The sequence below is a fragment of the Alligator mississippiensis genome, chromosome 9, assembly GCF_030867095.1.
Source record: "Alligator mississippiensis isolate rAllMis1 chromosome 9, rAllMis1, whole genome shotgun sequence".
In the NCBI taxonomy this organism is placed as follows: Eukaryota; Metazoa; Chordata; order Crocodylia; family Alligatoridae; genus Alligator; species Alligator mississippiensis.
Genome location: NC_081832.1, coordinates 748,709 through 767,616, shown reverse-complemented (window position 1 = coordinate 767,616; position 18,908 = coordinate 748,709). Strand labels below are relative to the sequence as shown.

General features: G+C 64.3%; 2 protein-coding genes and 1 long non-coding RNA gene across 3 annotated transcripts; 2 read left to right on the top strand and 1 right to left on the bottom strand.

The window, feature by feature from the left end:
- Window positions 1-3,362: 3,362 nt before the first annotated feature.
- On the bottom strand, window positions 3,363-6,051 carry LOC109281134 (uncharacterized). Its single transcript, XR_002087689.2, has 3 exons — window positions 5,963-6,051; window positions 3,818-3,958; window positions 3,363-3,652 (listed from the first exon to the last, which is right to left on the bottom strand). It is a non-coding gene; the product is annotated as an uncharacterized LOC109281134 (long non-coding RNA).
- A 2,662-nt stretch (window positions 6,052-8,713) lies between these two features.
- LOC109281133 (WAP four-disulfide core domain protein 18) lies at window positions 8,714-10,448 on the top strand. The gene is made up of 4 exons (XM_019479467.2): window positions 8,714-8,929; window positions 9,522-9,662; window positions 9,857-10,000; window positions 10,222-10,448. The coding sequence occupies exons 1-4, from the start codon at window positions 8,845-8,847 to the stop codon at window positions 10,227-10,229; spliced, it is 378 nt and encodes a 125-aa protein (XP_019335012.1). The 5' UTR covers window positions 8,714-8,844; the 3' UTR covers window positions 10,230-10,448.
- Window positions 10,449-13,765: 3,317 nt separating this feature from the next.
- Window positions 13,766-16,109, top strand: LOC106737525 (WAP four-disulfide core domain protein 3). Its single transcript, XM_014603451.3, has 5 exons — window positions 13,766-13,870; window positions 14,490-14,636; window positions 14,868-15,008; window positions 15,366-15,509; window positions 15,908-16,109. The coding sequence occupies exons 1-5, from the start codon at window positions 13,786-13,788 to the stop codon at window positions 15,922-15,924; spliced, it is 534 nt and encodes a 177-aa protein (XP_014458937.1). The 5' UTR covers window positions 13,766-13,785; the 3' UTR covers window positions 15,925-16,109.
- Window positions 16,110-18,908: the final 2,799 nt, after the last annotated feature.

Sequence of the window (18,908 nt, the reverse complement as noted above, 5' to 3'; positions counted from 1 at the left end):
ACCACCTGTGCCCCCAGACCCTTGAGACCCGCTCCCAAATCCCTGTAGATTTGGATGGAGGTGGAGCAGCCACCGCTGCAGCACAGGGACATCACGGAGCAAAGAGCGGAGCTGGAGAGCGTGGGGGCGAAGGCATGACCCGTGCCACGGGGCGTGGGGGCTGCAAACAGCTCAACCCGTCCCGGGCAGGGAGGAAGCAGCACAATCCCCTCTTCTCGGTCAGCTCAGACCTGCCCCTGGGCACGAGTCTGTGGCAGGAAGGGCTCCCCGTGCCCTGCTGCCAGGGAGAGCCATCGCTCCTGGCCCCGGGCTTCAGGGGAGCAGGCCGCAGGCCTGGAGGGACCGGGCTCAGACCGGCAGAACAAGCGCAGGTGCCAGTGGCTGGGGGCTGTGGCGGGCCAGTAGGGGGCGCTCCTGCATTGAGCCGCCCACCTCCCTGCGCCCGACCACGGGCCAGGCTCCGAGTGCCTCCCTGGGGTGCCTCCCGTCCGGCCGACCCCTTCCCTGGAGCACCCCCGCTAGCCTGGGGTCCCGCTGCCACCATCCAAGGCTCTGGACTCACTTCTGGCTCTGCGCGGCTTGGAGAACACAGGCCTGATCGTCCAATGGGTCCTAGACCCAATACAAGCACTTGGGGCACTTCCCCAAGTCAGGGGCTTAATGGGAAGCCTCCCTTAGTCCACCGACATAAGGGGCATCCTTGGCATAATTTAAACCCACCCCTCAATAAAGTTCTCCTGCAGCCATTAGCCATGCGGTCATCCAGGTGAATCTGAGCCTGGCTCTCTCCTCATCACCGCATGCTCCAAGAGTGCACTGCCTCCAGAGGATACAACAACCACCTCTGGACGACGCGAGTGAGTAAGCTACTAGAGATCCGATTAGATATTTAGCTTCAGTAACTCAGATGCGTTTAAACGGCTACCGCAGCCACCCTGGTTTGCTCTATGGGATTCCTTTGATATTCCTGTAAGATTTCTATGATACTGCTCTACCTTTTACCCTGTTTCCGCCCTACCCCTGTCATCAATAAAGTTCTCCTTTGTGACCGGTGTGGGAGACTTATTGCGGGGTGGGTCTAAATTATGCCAAGGAGGCCCCTTAGGTCTGCGGACTAAGGGAGACTTTCCTAATCAGCCCCTGACTTGGGGAAGTGCCCCAAGTGCTTGTATTGGGTCTAGGACCCATTGGACGATCAGGCCTGCGTTCTCCAAGGTGCGCAGAGCCAAAGTGAGTCCAGAGCCTGGGATGGTGGCAGCGGGACCCCAGGCTAGCGGGTGTGCTCCAGGGAAGGGGTCGGCTGGACGGGAGGCACCCCAGGGAGGCACTTGGAGCCTGGCCCGTGGTCGGGCGCGGGGAGGTGGGCGGCTCCACACAGGAGCGCCCCCTACTGGCCCGCAACAGGGGCAACCCTGTTTTGAGGCCCTGGGGGGCTGGTCTCAGCTGTGAACACACTGGGAAGGCAGACGATGACGGCAAAGGGACTGGACAGAGGGGACAAACCATTCCAGCACATTATGGCCCTGCTGCAAGATCGCCCGTGGCAGGCCGGCAGCGGGTCCCTGAGGCTCCCCATTTCCCCTTGCCCAATAGCCAGCTCCTGCCTTGGAGACCCCCAGCCCCGGGCGGTAGCAGGCATCTGCTCCCTGCACCTCTCGCACGTGCCCCGGGGGCAGGAAGGGCTCTGCCAGGTGTCCAGGGCTCAGTCAAGCCTGGCTCAGGGCAAAGCTGCCAGCATGAGTGGGGCGAGGTGGAGGGAGCCCCGAGCCTGCAGGGATGGGCTGCCCAGGGGCAGCGGGCCAGGAGCAAGGAGCTGCCTGCAACACCGGGCGCTTTCCCCATCGCCTCTTGTGTCAGGTCCCCGCGGCCCACAGCAAAGGGCACAGTTGCCCCATCAGGGAACCACCAACGGCCTCGGAACGGGCTGGGGAGCTCCTGGCACAGGGCGAAGTGAAGTCGCCAAGAAGGTCCCTGCACCGCAGCCAGGTGAGCGTGCCAGCCCCCGCACAGGGCAGGTTTGCAGGGCTGGAGGCACTGGAGATGTGGTCCTGGCGTGTCCCAGACCAGGCAGTTCAGGCCCCATCTGCACCGCGCTCTCCTTGCTGCCCACAGGCCCCGAGACGCGTCCTCGCTGGGGGACTGGTTCCCGCTGCCACCGCACCCCCCACAGATAGACACCTCGCACCTGCGGAGGCGGCGCTGCAGCAGCCCAGGGGGGCGCAGGCGACGGGGCCTGGGGGGCCAGCAGGCTCCTGCAGCCCTGAGCAGAGAGGGGCGGCGAGGAGGGGGCTGGAGGGCAGCCCTGACCTCCCCACGGCCCGGGGCTGCTGCTGGACACGCGCCGCGGGCCAGGCCGGCCGTGCAGCCAGGGATCCCCCCGTGGCACAGACATGAGGGGCTGCTCGCAGGGCCGGACCCGGGATGCAACTGGTCCAGAGGGCAGGAGCAGGCAGGTCCTGGAGTCACAGGGTTCGGGGCCAAGAGGGACCGAAATGCAGGCAGTCACCCTGGTCCAGCCGCCAGCCGTGTCTACACAGCGAGGGCAGCAGGACCAGGCGTAGCTCCCGACAGCAGCATGGAGGAGAGCCCCGAGCACCCGAGAGCACCCTGGAGCTCGGTGCCCCTTGGCATCATGCTCCCCACCCACAGCCAAGCCTCAAGCTGCCGGGGTTTTCTGCACCGCGGGACCAGCTCCCCAGGACGTCCTGGTGTCAGTGCGGCACTGGGACCCCGGCTGATGAGACCGTGCTGCTCCCTGGGCGGCACTGGGGTCCAGGAGGGCCCTCGCATCCCTGCCAGGCAGCCCCACAGACTAGCAGCGACTCGGGGCCTTCCCCAGCCCAGGGCAGCTCAGGAGCCCAGAGCCCCGCGCTGCTCCCTGGCACCGTGGCCGCCCAAGGCTCCCGCAGGCCCCGCCAGGGCTGGCTGTGCCTGGGCTGCAGATCAGGAGCGCTGCCCCATTGCAGCCCCGCAAGGCCACCTTTGTCCTGGTGTCCTGGCCCCACGCGCTGCTGGAGCGCAGAGCCCTGTGCCCCCGCACGTGCCGTCAGCCTTCGCTGTCCAGCTCTGGCCATGAATTGTGGTGCGGGGCAGGGCAGGTGCCCAGCTGGCGCCTTGTCCTGCCCCTTGCCCTGCAGGCTGGCGGGACAGCACAACCAGGCCGGACCGGCACTGGGCACTGGGGCACCACGAAATCCGGCAGTGTCCTGCTCCTGGCTGAAAGCAGCTCTGTCTCCTTGGCAGCCCCCGTGGTGCCCACAGGACCGTGTGAGTGTGTGACCCCATTGCAGCAGGCCTGTACCCCCGCCCCACAGCCCAACGCCATGCGCCCACCTCTCTGCAATCACTGTCCAAGCAGCTGGTGCAGGAAGGAGCATCTTTATTGAGAAGCGTCTGCAGTGGGAGCGCAGGGGGTAGAGAGCGGGCCCTGGGCACAACCCCTGGTGCCGCTGCGGGCAGACACGAAGAGGAGCAAACCCAGGGCTGGGGCTGGGTTCAGGGCAATGCAGGGTGATGCAGAAAGTGGGTGTGAGACTGAAGGAGGAGCACGGAAGAGCTCTTGGGTCCAGGTCGAGGATAGGAGGGTCCTCCTTGCCGTCCTGCTGGGCAGCATCAGACCTGCTCCCTGCAATGCCTCCTCCTCAGGCTTGGCCTGGAGCAGGGAGGGGAGAGATTCAGAGCCCTGCCCGGGGCCACCCTGCCGGGGCACGGCCCCTGGGGGCGCAATGGCACCCGTGCGGTGCCCAGGCCTGCAGCCAAGGGCTGGGCTCTCCCCTTTCCCTGCTCCCTCCTGCCCACGCGCCGGCTGCACCGGTACCTGGCAGAGGTGCCACGCAGCGGTAGGCACATCGTGAGTAGCAGCATTTCAGCCATCCCCTGCACTGGTGGTCGTGGAGGCACTCATTCGGCTCGGCATGGATGCACCGGATGTAGTCAGGAGGGCACTTCCCGGGCTTCCCTGTGACACAGGGCACCTGTCAGGGTGCAGGGGACATGGCCTGGCCCCTGGCCCCAGGCCCTGGCAGACACCCCCGCTCCAGGCTGCTTCCCCACGGGGCTGCAGGTGCCAGCGCACTGATGGGCCATTGCAGCTGCTGCTGCCGGCTCCAGCCCACTTGCCCAGGTCGAGCACACGGCATCCGGAGCCCGGGTGCAGCAGCACCAGATGCCCCGACACCTGTCCCTTTTGCGGGCAGAGGGAGGCCCCAGTGGGGTGCTGAGCCCACGGTCTCCAGCAGCAAGGCTGTGGGCAAGGATGGGAGCAGAGCTGGTCTCTTTCCTGACCTGGGCTCCTTTTGTCCATCAACGCTAACACAAGCTCCCGGGGCTGGGCCCAGCCTGGTGCAAGTGGCCGAGCGGTTTGGGCTCCAGGGCCACGTCTGGCAGCGGAGGGGCAGCCCTAGGGCTGGGGAGAGATGTCGGCTCTAGGACTGTGGGGAGGGGCACCGTGGCCCTGGGTTCCCGTCTCCCTGCCCCACCCTGGGACCCCGCTCTGGCAGCAGCACCAGGGTCTGCTGCAGCTGCAGGACTCGGGACCCGGGGTTCCTGCTGTGGCAGAAATGCCCCCGTCGGTGCCCCTCTCCAGAGACCTGTCTCTGCCAGCCTGGGAGGCTGCTGTTGAATCCCTCAGGGTGGGGATCTCCCTCCTGGTCTGCATGACAAAAGCCTGGCGCCTGGGAGGCGATGCTCTAGTCACCTGGGCAGGGGGAAAGACCCGGCCCTGCGCGGGCCCAGGTAGCCAGGGATGCTGGGGAGATGGGTCGGTTTGTGGCCAGTATTGGCAGCTTCGATTGGACCGGGCTGCTGAGGTCAGAGAGGGGATAAAAAGGCCCGGGCCAGGAAGAAGGCAGCCCTTAGCCATGCGGTCATCCAGGTGAACCCGAGCCTGGCTCTCTCCTCATCACCGCATGCTCCCAGAGCGCCCTGCCTCCCAAGGAAACAACAACCACCTCTGGACGACGCGAGTGAGTAAGATACTCGAGATCCCACTAGATATTTAGCTTCAGTAACTCAGATGCGTGTTTAAACGCCTACCGCAGCCACCCTGGTTTGCTCTATGGGATTCCTCTGATATTTCCATGATACTGCTCTACCTTTTACCCTGTTTCCGCCCTACCCCTGTCATCAATACAGTTCTCCTTTGTGACCGGTGTGGGAGACTTATTGAGGGGTGGGTCTAAATTATGCCGAGGAGGCCCCTTAGGTCTGTGGACTAAGGGAGACTTCCCTAATAAGCCCCGGACTTGGGAAGTGCCCCAAGTGCTTGTATTGGGTCTAGCACCCATTGGACGATCAGGCCTGCGTTCTCCAAGGCGCGCAGAGCCAGAAGTGAGTCCAGAGCCTGGGATGGTGGCAGCGGGACCCCAGGCTAGCGGGGGTGCTCCAGGGAAGGGGTCAGCCGGACGGGAGGCACCCCAGGGAGGCACTCGGAGCCGGGAAGGTGGTCGGGCGCAGGGAGGTGGGCGGCTCCACGCAGGAGCGCCCCTGACTGGCCCGCCACACATGCACGTCCCTGTCCCTGCCCCTGCACGAGCAGCTCAGCTGTTGCTCCCCAACCTGCTCTCACCTTGCTGCCCACAGGCCCAGGCACACGCCTGCCCAGCGGGGAGACAGTTCTGGTTCCTGGGCACCCAGTAGCCCATGGTCTCGTACCCACAGAGGTAATGTATGATTAACCTGGAGCTACAGGCAGTCGGTCCCAGGGGTGCTGGTGTGTCCCAGCCCCTGCGGCGGTGCCCTCACTGCCAGGACGTGCATGGTGCAGCGCCGTGGTCCCTGGGGAGCTGGCAGACGTGCTCTGGTCCAGAGGGACATGATGCCACCAGGCAATGCCCTCGCAGCTTGGCAGCTCCCACCCCCCTGCCCGGTGCTAACACCCCCACAGGGATAGGGAGGCGGGAGGTGGGAGGCAGGGGCTGGGGCGGGTTTGGGGCTCTGGGCTGGGGTCGGGGGGAGAGCTCACCTGGAATGAACTGCCCAGACGCAGGCTGAAGCGCGGCCCAGAGGGCGAGGATCCCCAGCAGCAGGAAGAGGCTGCCCCGCTGCATGGTGCCGTTGTGCCGCCGTGCCGGGCCGGCCGCGCTATATACTGTCACCCAGCCCGGAAGTGGGAGGACCTTGCACAACGCCCCAGCTCGGCCCCTGCCCCTCCCAGGGGTACCTGGACATTCGGGAGACGCCCTGTGCCTCTGTGCAATGGGACGTGTGCCAGGTGCATGACAAGCCACACAGGCAGTTGCACCTGCTCCCTGCTCTGCCTCTTCCAGCACAGCTCTCCCGGGCAGCACCCAGACCCCATCGCCAGCTTGAACCCCCCTGCCCCAGGCACCAGTGCTGGCCCTGGGACCTGGGACGTGCATACGCATCCTCCTCCCTGCTCTTGATCACGGCCCAGGGGGCATCTCCTGTCCAGCCAGACAGGCCGGGGCCTTCTCCTTCCTGCCCTGGCTCTGCACGGCTGGCTGCCAGCGCTGCCTGGACCAGCCGGCACTGGGGAGCAGAGCACACCCGCCAGCCCATGCCCACGCCTGCACCCACACCAAGGCTGGGATCCAGATGGGGGCCAAGGACCTGCTGTGGTTGATGCTCTTGACTTGGGCCTGGAGCCCAAACAGCTTGGGTACTTCCTCCAGGCTGCGCCCGGCCCCGGGAGCTCTTGGGTTGATGTTGATGGACTTGTAGCCCGGGTGGTCCCTGTGGCAGGCCAGTAGGGGGCGCTTCTGTGTGGAGCCGCCCACCTCCCTGCGCCCGCCCACCTTCCAGGCTCCGAGTGCCTCCCTGGGGTGCCTCCCGTCCGGCCGACCCCTTCCCTGGAGCACACCCGCTAGCCTGGGGTCCCGCTGCCACCATCCACGGCTCTGGACTCACTCCTGGCTCTGCGCGCCTTGGAGAACGCAGGCCTGATTGTCCAATGGGTCCTAGACCCAATACCAGCACTTGGGCACTTCCCAAGTCCGGGGCTGATTAGGAAAGTCTCCCTTAGTCCACAGACCTAAGGGGCCTCCTTGGCATAATTTAGACCCACCCCTCAATAAGTCTCCCACACCGGTCACAAAGGAGAACTTTATTGATTACAGGGGGTAGGGTGAAAACAGGGTAAAAGGTAGAGCAGTATCATAGAAATCTTACAGGAATATCAAAGGAATCCCACTGAGCAAACCAGGGTGGCTGAGGTAGCCGTTTAAACGCATCTGAGTTACTGAAGCTAAATATCTAATCGGATCTCGAGTAGCTTACTCACTCTCATCGTCCAGAGGTAGTTGTTGTATCCTCTGGAGGCAGGGCACTCTTGGAGCATGCGGTGATGAGGAGAGAGCCAGGCTCAGATTCACCTGGATGACCGCATGGCTAATGGCTAATGGCTGCCCCCCTTCTTCTTGGACCGAGCCCTTAAATAACCTCTCTGACCTCAGCAGCCCGGTCCAGTCGAAGCTGCCAATACTGGCCACAAGCCGACCCATCTCCCCAGCACCCCTGGCTACCTGGGCCCGCGCAGGGCCGGGTCTTTCCCCCCTGCCCAGGTGACCAGAGCATCGCCTCCCAGGAGCCAGGCTTTTGTCATGTAGACCAGGTGGGAGATCCCCGCCCTGAGGAATGAAACACCAGCCTCCCAGGCTGGCTGAGACAGGTCTCTGGAGAGGGGCACCAACGGTGGCATTTCTGCCACAGTCCCCAGAGGTGTAGCCCCTCTCCAAGCGAAGGGACCAGAGCAGGGGCCGGAGCGCTGTGCGAGGCGGACGTGCCTGAGGTCCTCACACTCCTCCTCTTCCTCCTCCTCCCTATGGAGAAGAGCCAGAACGCCCATTAGGTCTTAATCATACACCACTTAACGAGGGGGACCAGGGCTTGGGACATAGCATAGATACCGGGTTATAATGGGTACAGTCCTGTGCCCAGGGCAACAGGAGACCTCAGCAGTGGTTAAGCATACTCATTCAATCGACAGGGAACAGACTAATAAGGTGTAAGGCCCTGCACCGCACGTGCAGACCCGTTCGCCCCACGGCGTTTCCTTCCAGACGCGAACGCTCTTGGAGGCAGAGCCGCCCTCCCAAGCGGCGCTGCAGGTCCGGGTGCCCTAGGGCATCCCCCAGCAGCGGCTGCGGTCAAGCTGAGGGGCCCAAGGCCACGTCCGGGCCAGGAGACCACCCCCCAACCCCCTGTGCCCTGCTGGGCACTGCTCCCAGCTTGGGAGGGGGAGCAGCAGCTACAGCCCCCCCGGCACAGTCACCGTGATTACACGTGGCTTAGGCAAGGCTCTGTGGCCCTTTTGGCTGCTTGTGCTGTGTTTTCAGTGCGGCTCAGGTGTTCACGCTCGCGCTGGGTCCTACAAGGCTGCATCAGAGCTTAGGTGAAGTTTCTGTGTTGCTCTTTGCCGTGTGCTCCACCTTGCAATTTGCTGTGCTCAATAAAAGCTCTCTACAGGAACAGACTGTTCTGGTTCAAGCCTTTATGACCTCAGTGCCACCGCCTAAAATCTAAAATTCAGTCTAGCAACAAGCCGTGACTCAGGGCCCCCCCCAGCCCGGTGCAGCCCAGAGCCCAGCGCTGCTCCCTGCCGCACAGGCTCCCGCCGGGGCTAGCCGTGCCCAGGCTGCAGGGGAGGAGTGCTGCCCCGTCACAGCCCCACGAGGCCACCTTTGTTCTGGCGCACTGGTCCGACGCGCTCCTGGACCATGGAGACCCGCATGCCCTTGTCCCCTGACCTCATCCTTTGCAAGCCTGGCCATGAATTATGGCGCGGGGCAGGGGGGGTGCCCAGCTGGAGCCTTGTGCTGCCCCTGCCCTGCGGGCTGGCGGGACAGTATATAACCGGGCTGGCCCGGCGCTGTGCACCGCGACACCATGAAATCCGGCAGTGTCGTGCTGCTGACGGGGCTCCTCGCTCTCTGGGCCAGGCCCCAGCCCGCGGCTGGCCAGAGCCACATAGGTGAGTGCTCCCTGCCCGGCCTCCTCCACCCCGGGACCCCTTGGCCCACCAGGATCTGCTGGCCTGGGTGCAGCATGCCGTGGGGCTGGTGCCCAGAGGTCCCGCAGAGACCCCGAGATGGCCCACAAGAGCACGGGCTGCAGAGCTGGGGTGGGCAACGGGGAGCAGTGGCATCCCAGCCAGGGCTGGGCCAGGGGCTGGCAGGAGAGGGCTGTAAGGGGCAGGCAGGCAGGGGGGACCCAGACGGCTTTGGGGTCTTTGCATCGTCGGCTGGTGCAGATGAACCGGCAGGGACGAGAGCCAGTGTTGTCCATCCCACCTCCCCGGCATGCCACAAGCTTGTCCCATGCCCTCCCCAAGAGCCACCCCGATCCCTTTCCGCTGCCTGCCTGATCTGCTGCCTGCTCCCTATCAGATTTGATGCCCCCTGCCTCAGCTGCCACTGCATTGCCTGTCCCCTCCCCACTCTGCCCTGTGCCATGTCCAAAAGCTGTCGGTACCACTTGTGGCTTCCCAACCGCAGGTCGCCCCCCCCCCGCCCTAGGGCGGCCCCGGGGGCGCCAGGTCCTCAGAGCCACGTGTTCTGTTCCAGTGAAGCTGGGACGCTGCCCCATGATACCCCCAGGGACTGTGGGGACCTGCATTCATGGATGTGACCATGACGGTGACTGCCCCGGAGTGAAGAAGTGCTGCAGCAATGGCTGCGGACAGGAGTGCATGGAGCCCATTCGAGGTCAGGGGTAGCTCCGTGCTGGGGGGCTGCAGAGGGTGCCCCAGGCCCTGCCCTGCCACGACATGGGTAGACCCATGCTGGGTCACTGCGTGTTGCATCCCTGCCCTGCTAAGATACGAGCCTGTCCCCCTCCCTGCACCCCTGGGGCAGCCCCAGGATCTCTGCGCTCAGACCCGGGTGATGCTTTGTTCCAGTGAAGCCTGGATTCTGCCCCAGGTTCATCCCAGGAGCCCCGGGGATCTGCGTCTTCCAGTGCACACACGATGGCCAGTGCCCTGGGACGCAGAAGTGCTGCCACACTGGCTGTGGCCACGTCTGCGTGGATGTCCCAAGCCCTGGTAATGTCAACCCAAGCCACAGCAGCTTCCTGGCACTGAGCCCTGGCCCAGGCCATGGGTGCCAAGGGCATCCCTGGGGGGCAGCCAGGGGAGCCATCGGGGAGGGGTGAGACCCCAGCCCCGGGGCTCAAGCTCCCTGCAGGTGGCTGCGCTGGTCCCTGTCCCGGGGAGCAGGGGGGAAGGCAGTTGGGATGTGACCCTCTGATCCGTGTCCCCCACAGAGCCTTGATTTCTGCTTTGCCTGTGCGGGTGCCAGGGCCGCTTGCCCGCCCTGTCGCTTCCCGAGGCCCCGCCGTCCCAGGCTCTGCACCAAGATAAGGAGACCTGCTATTGCCGTGGCTCCCTCTGCCTCTCTTGCGGTCAGCCCAGCTATCCTGGCCCAGGGCTCTGCCGGGCTCAGGCTCTGCGCTTTGCTCCCTCCTCTGTGAATAAACGAGCGCTGCATGAACCTGCCCTGCCTCGTGCCCCTGCCTCGTGCCCCTGCCCCACATGCAGGTCCCCTCTCCCAAGCCCGGGGCCTGAGCTGCCTGGGCCAGCCAGAGCCCCATTGCACTTGAAGGCATTACTGTGCAAGGACGGAGGTGTTCCTTGCAGCCCCCACATGCATGGGCACGGCTCCGTGTCCAGGATGGGCAACAGCACCCAGGGCTGCACGGGGAGAGCTGCCTGATGCCTGCACCAGCCCCTCACTATCCACAGCAGCAGACACTCCCCGCAGGCGTCCGCCTGGGTTTAGCCTCAGGGGCCCGAGCCGCCAGTGCCCCTCAGCTGATGCTCGCCCGCGGGCACACCAACGAGACAGCAGCTCTCAGAGATCGCAGCCTGGCCAGCTGCACCCCTGCCCCGGCGCTGCTCCCCAGATCGCCCGCTGTGCCCTGCCCACCGGGAGCCCCTCGCCCCCGTGGCCCCAGTGAGCCCCGCTCGCTGCCAGGCTGCCCTGCGGCATGGGGCACTGCGTGCACTCCTTGCACCAAGCCAGCGGCCGTGCGGCTGCACCCGAGCATCAGCTGGGGATGGCTGCGGTGCCACGAGGGCACCCTTAGTTCCGGTGCGCTGGACGGAGGCGCTGCTGGAGCGCAGAAGCACGGGACCCTGGCACCGGGCCCGACGTCGTGTCACCCTCCCGTTAATTGCAGCGTGTGCGGGGAGCTGCAGCTTCCGGTTTCCTCCCGGGTGGGGCAGAGCAGGCGCTCGCACGGGATGTGGGCACTCACCAAACCAAACCCAGCCAAGCCACAGGCCAGGACTTGGCAGCCGGGGAGTCTGGGGCAGAGGCAGGGGTGGCCAGGGGCAGGCAGCTGGGCCCTGCAAGAGCTCCTAATTATAAGCAGGCCCCTGGGGCTAACGAGGTGCAGGGCTGGTAACCAGGGCCAGCTGGGGCCATTTCTCCTGCCTGCTGCCCGGCTCCTGCCAGCACACGGGACAGGGCGCAGAGCCCGAGGTGCGCGGACAGGTGTGTGGCAGAAATGCCACCGTGGGTGCCCCTCTCCAGAGACCTGTCTCAGCCAGCCTGGGAGGCTGGTGTTGAATTCCTCGGAGCGGGAATCTCCCACCTGGTCTGCATGACAAAAGCCTGGCGCCTGGGAGGCGATGCTCTGGTCACCTGGGCAGGGGGGAAAGACCCGGCCCTGCGCGGGCCCAGGTAGCCAGGGATGCTGGGGAGATTGGTCGGCTTGTGGCCAGTATTGGCAGCTTCGACTGGACCGGGCTGCTGAGGTCAGAGAGGTTATTTAAGGGCTCGGTCCAAGAAGAAGGGGGGCAGCCATTAGCCATGCGGTCATCCAGGTGAATCTGAGCCTGGCTCTCTCCTCATCACCGCATGCTCCAAGAGTGCCCTGCCTCCAGAGGAAACTCCAACCACCTCTGGACGATGCGAGTGAGTAAGCTACTCGAGATCCGATTAGATATTTAGTTTCAGTAACTCAGATGTGTTTAAACGGCTACCTCAGCCACCCTGGTTTGCTCTATGGGATTCCTCTGATATTTCTATGATACTGCTCTACCTTTTACCCTGTTCCCGCCCTACCCCCTGTCATCAATAAAGTTCTCCTTGTGACCGGTGTGGGAGACTTATTGCGGGGTGGGTCTAAATTATGCCAAGGAGGCCCCTTAGGTCTGTGGACTAAGAGAGACTTTCCTATTAAGCCCCTGACTTGGGGAAGTGCCCAAGTGCTGGTATTGGGTCTAGCACCCATTGGACGATCAGGTCTGCGTTCTCCAAGGCGCGCAGAGCCAGAAGTGAGTCCAGAGCCTGGGATGGTGGCAGCGGGACCCCAGGCTAGCGGGGGTGCTCCAGGGAAGGGGTCGGCCGGACGGGAGGCACCCCAGGGAGGCACTCGGAGCCTGGAAGGTGGTCAGGCGCGGGGAGGTGGGCGGCTCAACACAGGAGCGCCCCCTACTGGCCCGCCACAAGGTGCACGGTGCAGCAGCCCTGCCAGCAGGGAGAAGGGCTTCCCTGGTTCTTCTCCTGGAAGGAGAAGACACCCCCCGATTGCAGGGCCAGCCTCCCCGTAAGCCCCACACAGGAGCCAGCCGGGTGGGGGGAGGACACGTGCCGCAGTGAGCGGAGGGCAGCACGTGCTGAGCAAGCTCTGGGATCCGGGCAGTGGTGCGTACAGGGAACAGTGCCAGCTGCACCTGGGTGTAATTGGGCTGGCTCGCAGCCCGTGTCAGCAGACGGGCACGTGGCGACCTGCGGAAGCAGGTGCATGGCGACAGGGTGAATCACCCGTCTCCTCTTGTTGCCGGGCCGGGCACCGCTCACGTGCTGCAGCAACATGAGGCCCAAAGCATCCGAGCTCCACGCCCTGTGAGCCCCGGTCAGACGCATGGCCCCGGCCCTGGTCACAGCCTGCCTGGGCAGTCGCTCCCTGCAGGCGATGCGATGCGGGAGCAAGTGTGGCCGGTGTCGGCTGAGCTTCCAGGAGCGGGGCTGGACTTCCCTGCCCGCACCGGCAATGCCTCCTCCTTCCCGGGGAGCCCGGCTGCCCTCCCTGGTGCCCTTCCTCAGGGGCTACTCCACCCGTCGCTCCGGCTGGGCTTGCTGACCCGCTCCTCCTTCGGTGGGGCTCTGCCCTGCATACGGTGCCCAGTCGCGCTCTCCCTGACGGGCTCTCGCCTGGGCCGTGCAGCCCCAGCCCCTCGCTATCAACAGCAGCAGACGCTGCGTGTCCTGCCCGGCTGCTCCCGCAGGCGTCCGCCTGGGTTTAGCCTCAGGGGCCAGAGCTGCCAGTGCCCCTCAGCCGATGCTCGCCCACGGGCACACCAACGAGACAGCACGTCTCAGAGATCCCAGCCCGGCCAGCTGCACCCCTGCCCCGGTGCTGCTCCCCAGATCGCCTGCTGTGCCCTGCCCACCAGGAGCCCCTTGCCCCCGTGGCCCCAGTGAGCCCCGCTCGCTGCCAGGCTGCCCTGCGGCACAGGGCACTGCGTGCACTCCTTGCACCAAGCCAGCGGCCGTGCGGCTGGGCCTGGGCATGGCTTGGCCCTGCTCCCCGTGTCACGGGCGCAGCTGGTGATGGCTGCGGTGCCACGAGGGCACCCTTGGTTCCGGTGCGGTGGACGGAGGCGCTGCTGGAGTGCAGAAGCACGGGACCCTGGCACCTGGCCCGACATCGTGTCACCCTCCCGTTAATTGCAGTTAATTGCAGTGCGTGCAGGGAGCTGCAGCTTCCGGTTTCCTCCTGGGTGGGGCAGAGCAGGTGCTGCCCTGGGGCATTGTGCAAGCTGCCTGGCTGGGCGACAATATATAGGCCGGGAGGTGTAGCGCTGCGTATAGCAGCATCATGAAGTCTGGTGGCCTCCTACTGCTGGCGGGGCTCTTGGCCCTCTGGGCTGGGCCTCAGCCCGTGTCTGCACAGACCCACCACGGTGAGTGCTCTCTGCCCCTCCAGCCAAATCCCAGCCCCATCCCTGCACCCTCTCAACGCCCCCAGCCTGGCGTCCTTGGGCTCCCCAGCTCCTGGCTATCCCCCTGCAGCTACTTGCCTGGGCACCTGGGTGCTCGTGGCAATGCTCCCGGCTCCTGTACATCAGGTCTGTCGATTGCTTCCCCCCTGCTCCGAGCTGCACGTGCCCCATGCGGTGTGTAAAGAGCAGGGACTAATGCCCCAGCCCCATCACCAGCTGGCCGCTGCCCCAGACATCCGTCGGCTTCATGCGCAAGACCAGGCTGCCTCAGGGCTGGGACGGTTTTGCTGTGGCAAGGATGGGATTTCCTGTTACAACCCCCTGAGCAGCCTGGCACGTGGGCTGGATGCGCGTCACCCCCGGGACCTCGGTGCGCGGAGAAGGGGGTCTCCGTCTGTCCCATGCAGGTTCCAGTCTGAGTCCAGCGGTCTCCAATGCAGGCCCTGGTGGGTGCAGGCTGGGGAACCGGGGACGGGCGGGCAGGCCCCGCACAGCTGGCGTCGAGCGAGCTGCGGTGGCTGGGACCCGGCCCGGCCCGTGTTCTGCTCTGTAGCCCACTCCTCCCCCTTGTCTCTTCCAGTGAAATATGGGGAGTGCCCCCGTGTCCTTGGCACTGGAGCGGCTGGACACCGTGAATACTACTGCGGCACGGACCAGGACTGCCCTGGGAGCGAGCGCTGCTGCCCAACCATCTACGGCGGCAGGAAGTGCATGCTCCCAATTGGAGGTACGGAGCCCCCTTCCTCAGCACCCCCAGCACCGGGCAGTAAGGGGCTGTGAGCCCTGACAGACCCGCCGTGTCCACCGCTCTGGGCTCCGGTCAGCGTGCGCAGCGGTGCGTGCAGGGAGGTGGTGGGGGTCAGAGCTGCACGCATGGGCAGGGCTCTTGTGCAGCAGCTGTGACCAGAGCCACCAGCCCAGGCAGGGCTAACGCTGCTCTCTGCTGCCCTGTCCCCAGCGAAGCCTGGCTTCTGCCCCAGGTACAACTCCAGCCTGATCACCATCTGCCTGGCGGAGTGCGGCAGTGACAGCGACTGTCGGGGACATGAGAAGTGCTGCGTCAGAGGCTGCCACGCGCACTGTACGAAGCCTGTGCCAGGTAATAGTGCCCAGCAGTAGATCCCAGGGCTCATGCGCCCCCGCTCCTCCAAAACATGCTCTGGGCATTGGTAGCAGCTGAAACTGCTTTGGATGGTGGCAGGGTGGTGGCAGGGCAGGGACCGGCCACGGTGGCCACGGGGTGTGGGGCTGGGACCAGCAGGGAGGGAGTGGGGAGGGCAGGGGGCTGAGTGTGGAGCTGGGGGAAGGCGGCTTCGATAGGAGCAGGATCCGACCTGAGGCAGGAGATGCCTGGGGCTCTGCAGGGCAGGATGATGCTGGCAGGAGCCTTGGCCGGAGCCAGCCGTGCCTGGTCCGGCCGCCTCCCAGAGCCGCGTGTCTGTCTGTGCTTCCCCAGCTAAACTGGGCGTCTGCCCCCAGAAAAAAGTGCTGCAAACCTTCGCCCCCTGTGACAACAAGTGCGTGGATGACACAGACTGCCCGTTCAATCTGAAATGCTGCTTCACGGGCTGCGGGCTCGATTGCCTGCCCCCCAAGCGAGGTAGGCATGGGGCCGGGGCCCGGGGACAGCCCCCCAAGCCGAGCAGGTTGAGTTACCGTGGGGGGGGGGCCGGGATCCCCACCACAGACCCCACTCCCCATGAGCCTGGCTGGGGGCTGCAGCTGCCTGGACCCGGCCGTGCCCCCCCCAGCTCTCCGCCCCTTGAGGAAGCAGGCTTGAGGACGCAGGTGCCCGGGACCAGCTGAGCTGGCTGAGCAGGTCCTGCCCTCTACCCGGAGGCGGCTGGATGCCGCGTGGCAGCCTGGGCTTGGCGCCAGCCAGGCAGGGCCCGTGTCTTCCTGCCCCGGTCCAGGGAGCCCCTGACCCCTCTGGGGCCGGCCCGGCTGCAGCACGCCCCGCCGCTTCCCAGCTCCGACCGACCCTTCCTCCCTCCCCAGGGCAGCCCGCAGAGTGACCAGGAGCCGGACAGCTTGAGAGCTGAGCTTTGCGGCCATGGACCCTCCCACTGCCACCCAGCCCCGTGGATCCACACACCAGCGTGATGCATGAAGCCCCATAGCCAGGGCCTGACGTCTCCCCTTCCCAGCCCCCGGTGGTGTCGGCTCCTTCCTCCTGGCAATAAAGACCCCTTGGACTGGCTTCCTGTTGTCTCTGTGCTTGCTCCCTTTTCCCCGTGTCCAGCCACCAGCCCTGTGCAGGAAGGGCTCGGGGTCCCTGGGCCGGGGGCCGGTAGGAAAGCAGAAGCACATCCCACCGGCTCTGCCTGGCAGCACCAGCCCCGGAAACGTCCGCCTTGGTCTGGCCCTGCCCTGAGCTGGACCTTGGCAGGGTCTAATGGATCAGACCCTGCAGGTGGGAATGTTGGCTACAAATGTCCAACTCGGGATCCTTAAAATTCTAGTTTATTAGGCGGATTGAAACACTGTAATCATAAGCCTTGGCGCTGGTCCACACACACACATGCACACATGCACACACATACACACACACACACAGTAGCAGGCTACAGAGTCAGGTATACCTATCCTACAAGCGCTGGAGTCTGTCATTGAGGCTTCTTTCAGCGTGGTGTTATCTTCCAGAAGGGGGTCACTGGCTGGTCCTTCTGGCTGGACAGGTCTGGTTGAGTTGGAGATCAAGAGGGCACCACTGAGGGTCACTTTTCACTGCCTTTTATCTGTCCCTGGCAGACTTTGGTGACTCCCCAGTTTTCAGGTTTGCCCAATCCAGGGGTCATTGACCCTCATTGGACTCCCCCCCCCCCCCCCCCCGGTGGCTCCTGGACAGCATCTGTCAGCCCCAGGGGTCGTCCGCATGTACGTGCAGGTTTGGGAGTCCGTTGATGAATTTAGAATAGGGCTCTGGGAGTGGTCGATCTGGAGATATTCAGCCCAAAAGTTGGTCTCTGGTGTTGATTAAGTCAGGCCAGGGCTTCTAGCCCTTGATCAGTGAGGTTTAGAGATTTCCCGGTTGTTACACTGTCTTCTATTGAGTTCAGCTTCCAGGTGATAATTGCTGCCTGCTTCCATGTTACACATTCAATCACTGATTCACTCACTCTTTCAGAGGCCAGCCTAATACAGGGAAGGGCAGTTTGATTCCTGCCTTTGTTAACATTGTTACAATGTATAACTTACTAAAACACATTTAGTTGCAAGTTGAAAGGTGAGGAGTATAAAATATAAGCTACAAATGCCATGGCACACAAATAGATAAAAATACCAAACTACAAGGGGAGATACAAAATGCACACATACAAATTTTAAAATACAATTCCTTATCTTAAAGTGAAAGAGAGAGGAAGGAAGAAAAGGTGGAAAAAGAGAAACATATCCAAAGAGGGGAGAGCAAATGCAGGCAAGAGGAAAAGGGGGCTTTCTGCTACATTAGAGGAAAAGGGAGCTTTCTGTTACAGGAAAACCCCGATGTGGGCGCAGAAGAGCGTGTGCCTGCATGTCAGCATGCATGTGCTGGTACAGGGGGGTGGCATCGCTCTCTCCGGAAGGTGCAGACCCGTGAATGCGGGTGGCCGTGAAGGTTGATGGCCCCACGCAGCCCCCAGTCGCGGCCGGCACCGCAGGCCAGGAGCTGACAGCCCCAGAGCTCTGGCTCCGGGCTCGCGTCTTCCCACAGCTCCGCTCAGGGCTGCACTCAGCTGGGCCCTGGGATCGGTGCAGCGGTGCTCACGCTTCCCCAGGCCTGGGGCTCTGGGGTGCAGGCGAGAAGGGCTGGGTGGGACCGCAGCACTTCTCAGGGTAAAGCAAAGCCCGCGTCCTCCAGGCCGGTCAAAGGGCCGGGGACCCCATGCGGCACCACATCTCCGTCCCAGTTCTATCCCCTGCGCCGAGCTCAGTCATTGCAGCCTGCGCGGCGCAGCCACCGCACGCAACCTCCCTCCCAGGCTCTTCCGCCCGGGGCTGCAGCTACTCCCAAATCCATGGCAGACATCCTCGTGCAGGCCCCACGCCTGGACGCCTGGGGCTCTGCCTCCCGGCCTTGCTTGCCCAGAGCCAAAAAGCCAAGGAAGCAAGAGCCAGCTAGGGGGAGAGCCCAAGAGCAATCCCCAGTCACCATGAATGCACAGGCGAGATCCTGGCACCTGCAGGCATTTGAAGCCCGGGCAGTGCCGTGGGCCGGGAGTGCCACCTAGCGAGGCTGGGCTGCATGGCGCGCAGCCCTGTGCTTGCCGGAGAGATCAGGAACCGCTGGCAGGACACCGGGAGGCGGGCAGGGACCAGGGCAGCTCCAGAAGCTCTGTGCAGGGCAGCATGGGGCAGAATGATGCACTCAGCTCCTCTTGCTTCCACCCCCAGCTTTCCCACCAGGCTCCTGCCACACGTGGCCTCAGTGCAATGCCCAACCTGTGCCATCTCATGCCCTGTCACCCTGCACTGTGCAATCCAGCCACCTCCCCTGCCTCCAGGGCCATGGGCAAAGCCCCAGACCCTGCGTCCAGCGCAGCTGGGCTGGGCACTTCTGGAAAGTGCTGCACTAAGGTCAATGGAAGCAATGGGCTGATTGCCACGGGAGTTGCACCCTGCACGGTGCAATCCTGCCACCTCCCCTCCTGCCTCTGGGGCCATGGGCAAAGCCCCAGACCCTGTGTCCAGCACAGCTGGGCTGGGCACTTCTGGAAAGTGCTGCACTAAGGTCAATGGAAGCAATGGGCTGATTGCCACGGGAGTTTGTGGCGCTGGCACTTTGCAGCTGCAAACAGCTGGGTGGGCTTCAGGGCCATAGCACGCAGGCAAGGCTGGGCTGGGCAGGGGCCCAGGCTCCTGCTAGACATGCAACAAGGGGAGGAAAGCAAGCAGAGCCCTTGAGAGGTCGGCCTGCGCTCAGACTGCAGGAATCACATGGATGTGACACAGCCAGCTCCAGGTGTGATGCACCCAGGAGGTCGGGAGGGAGGCGGGTGTCTGGCCCCTGCCCCATGTG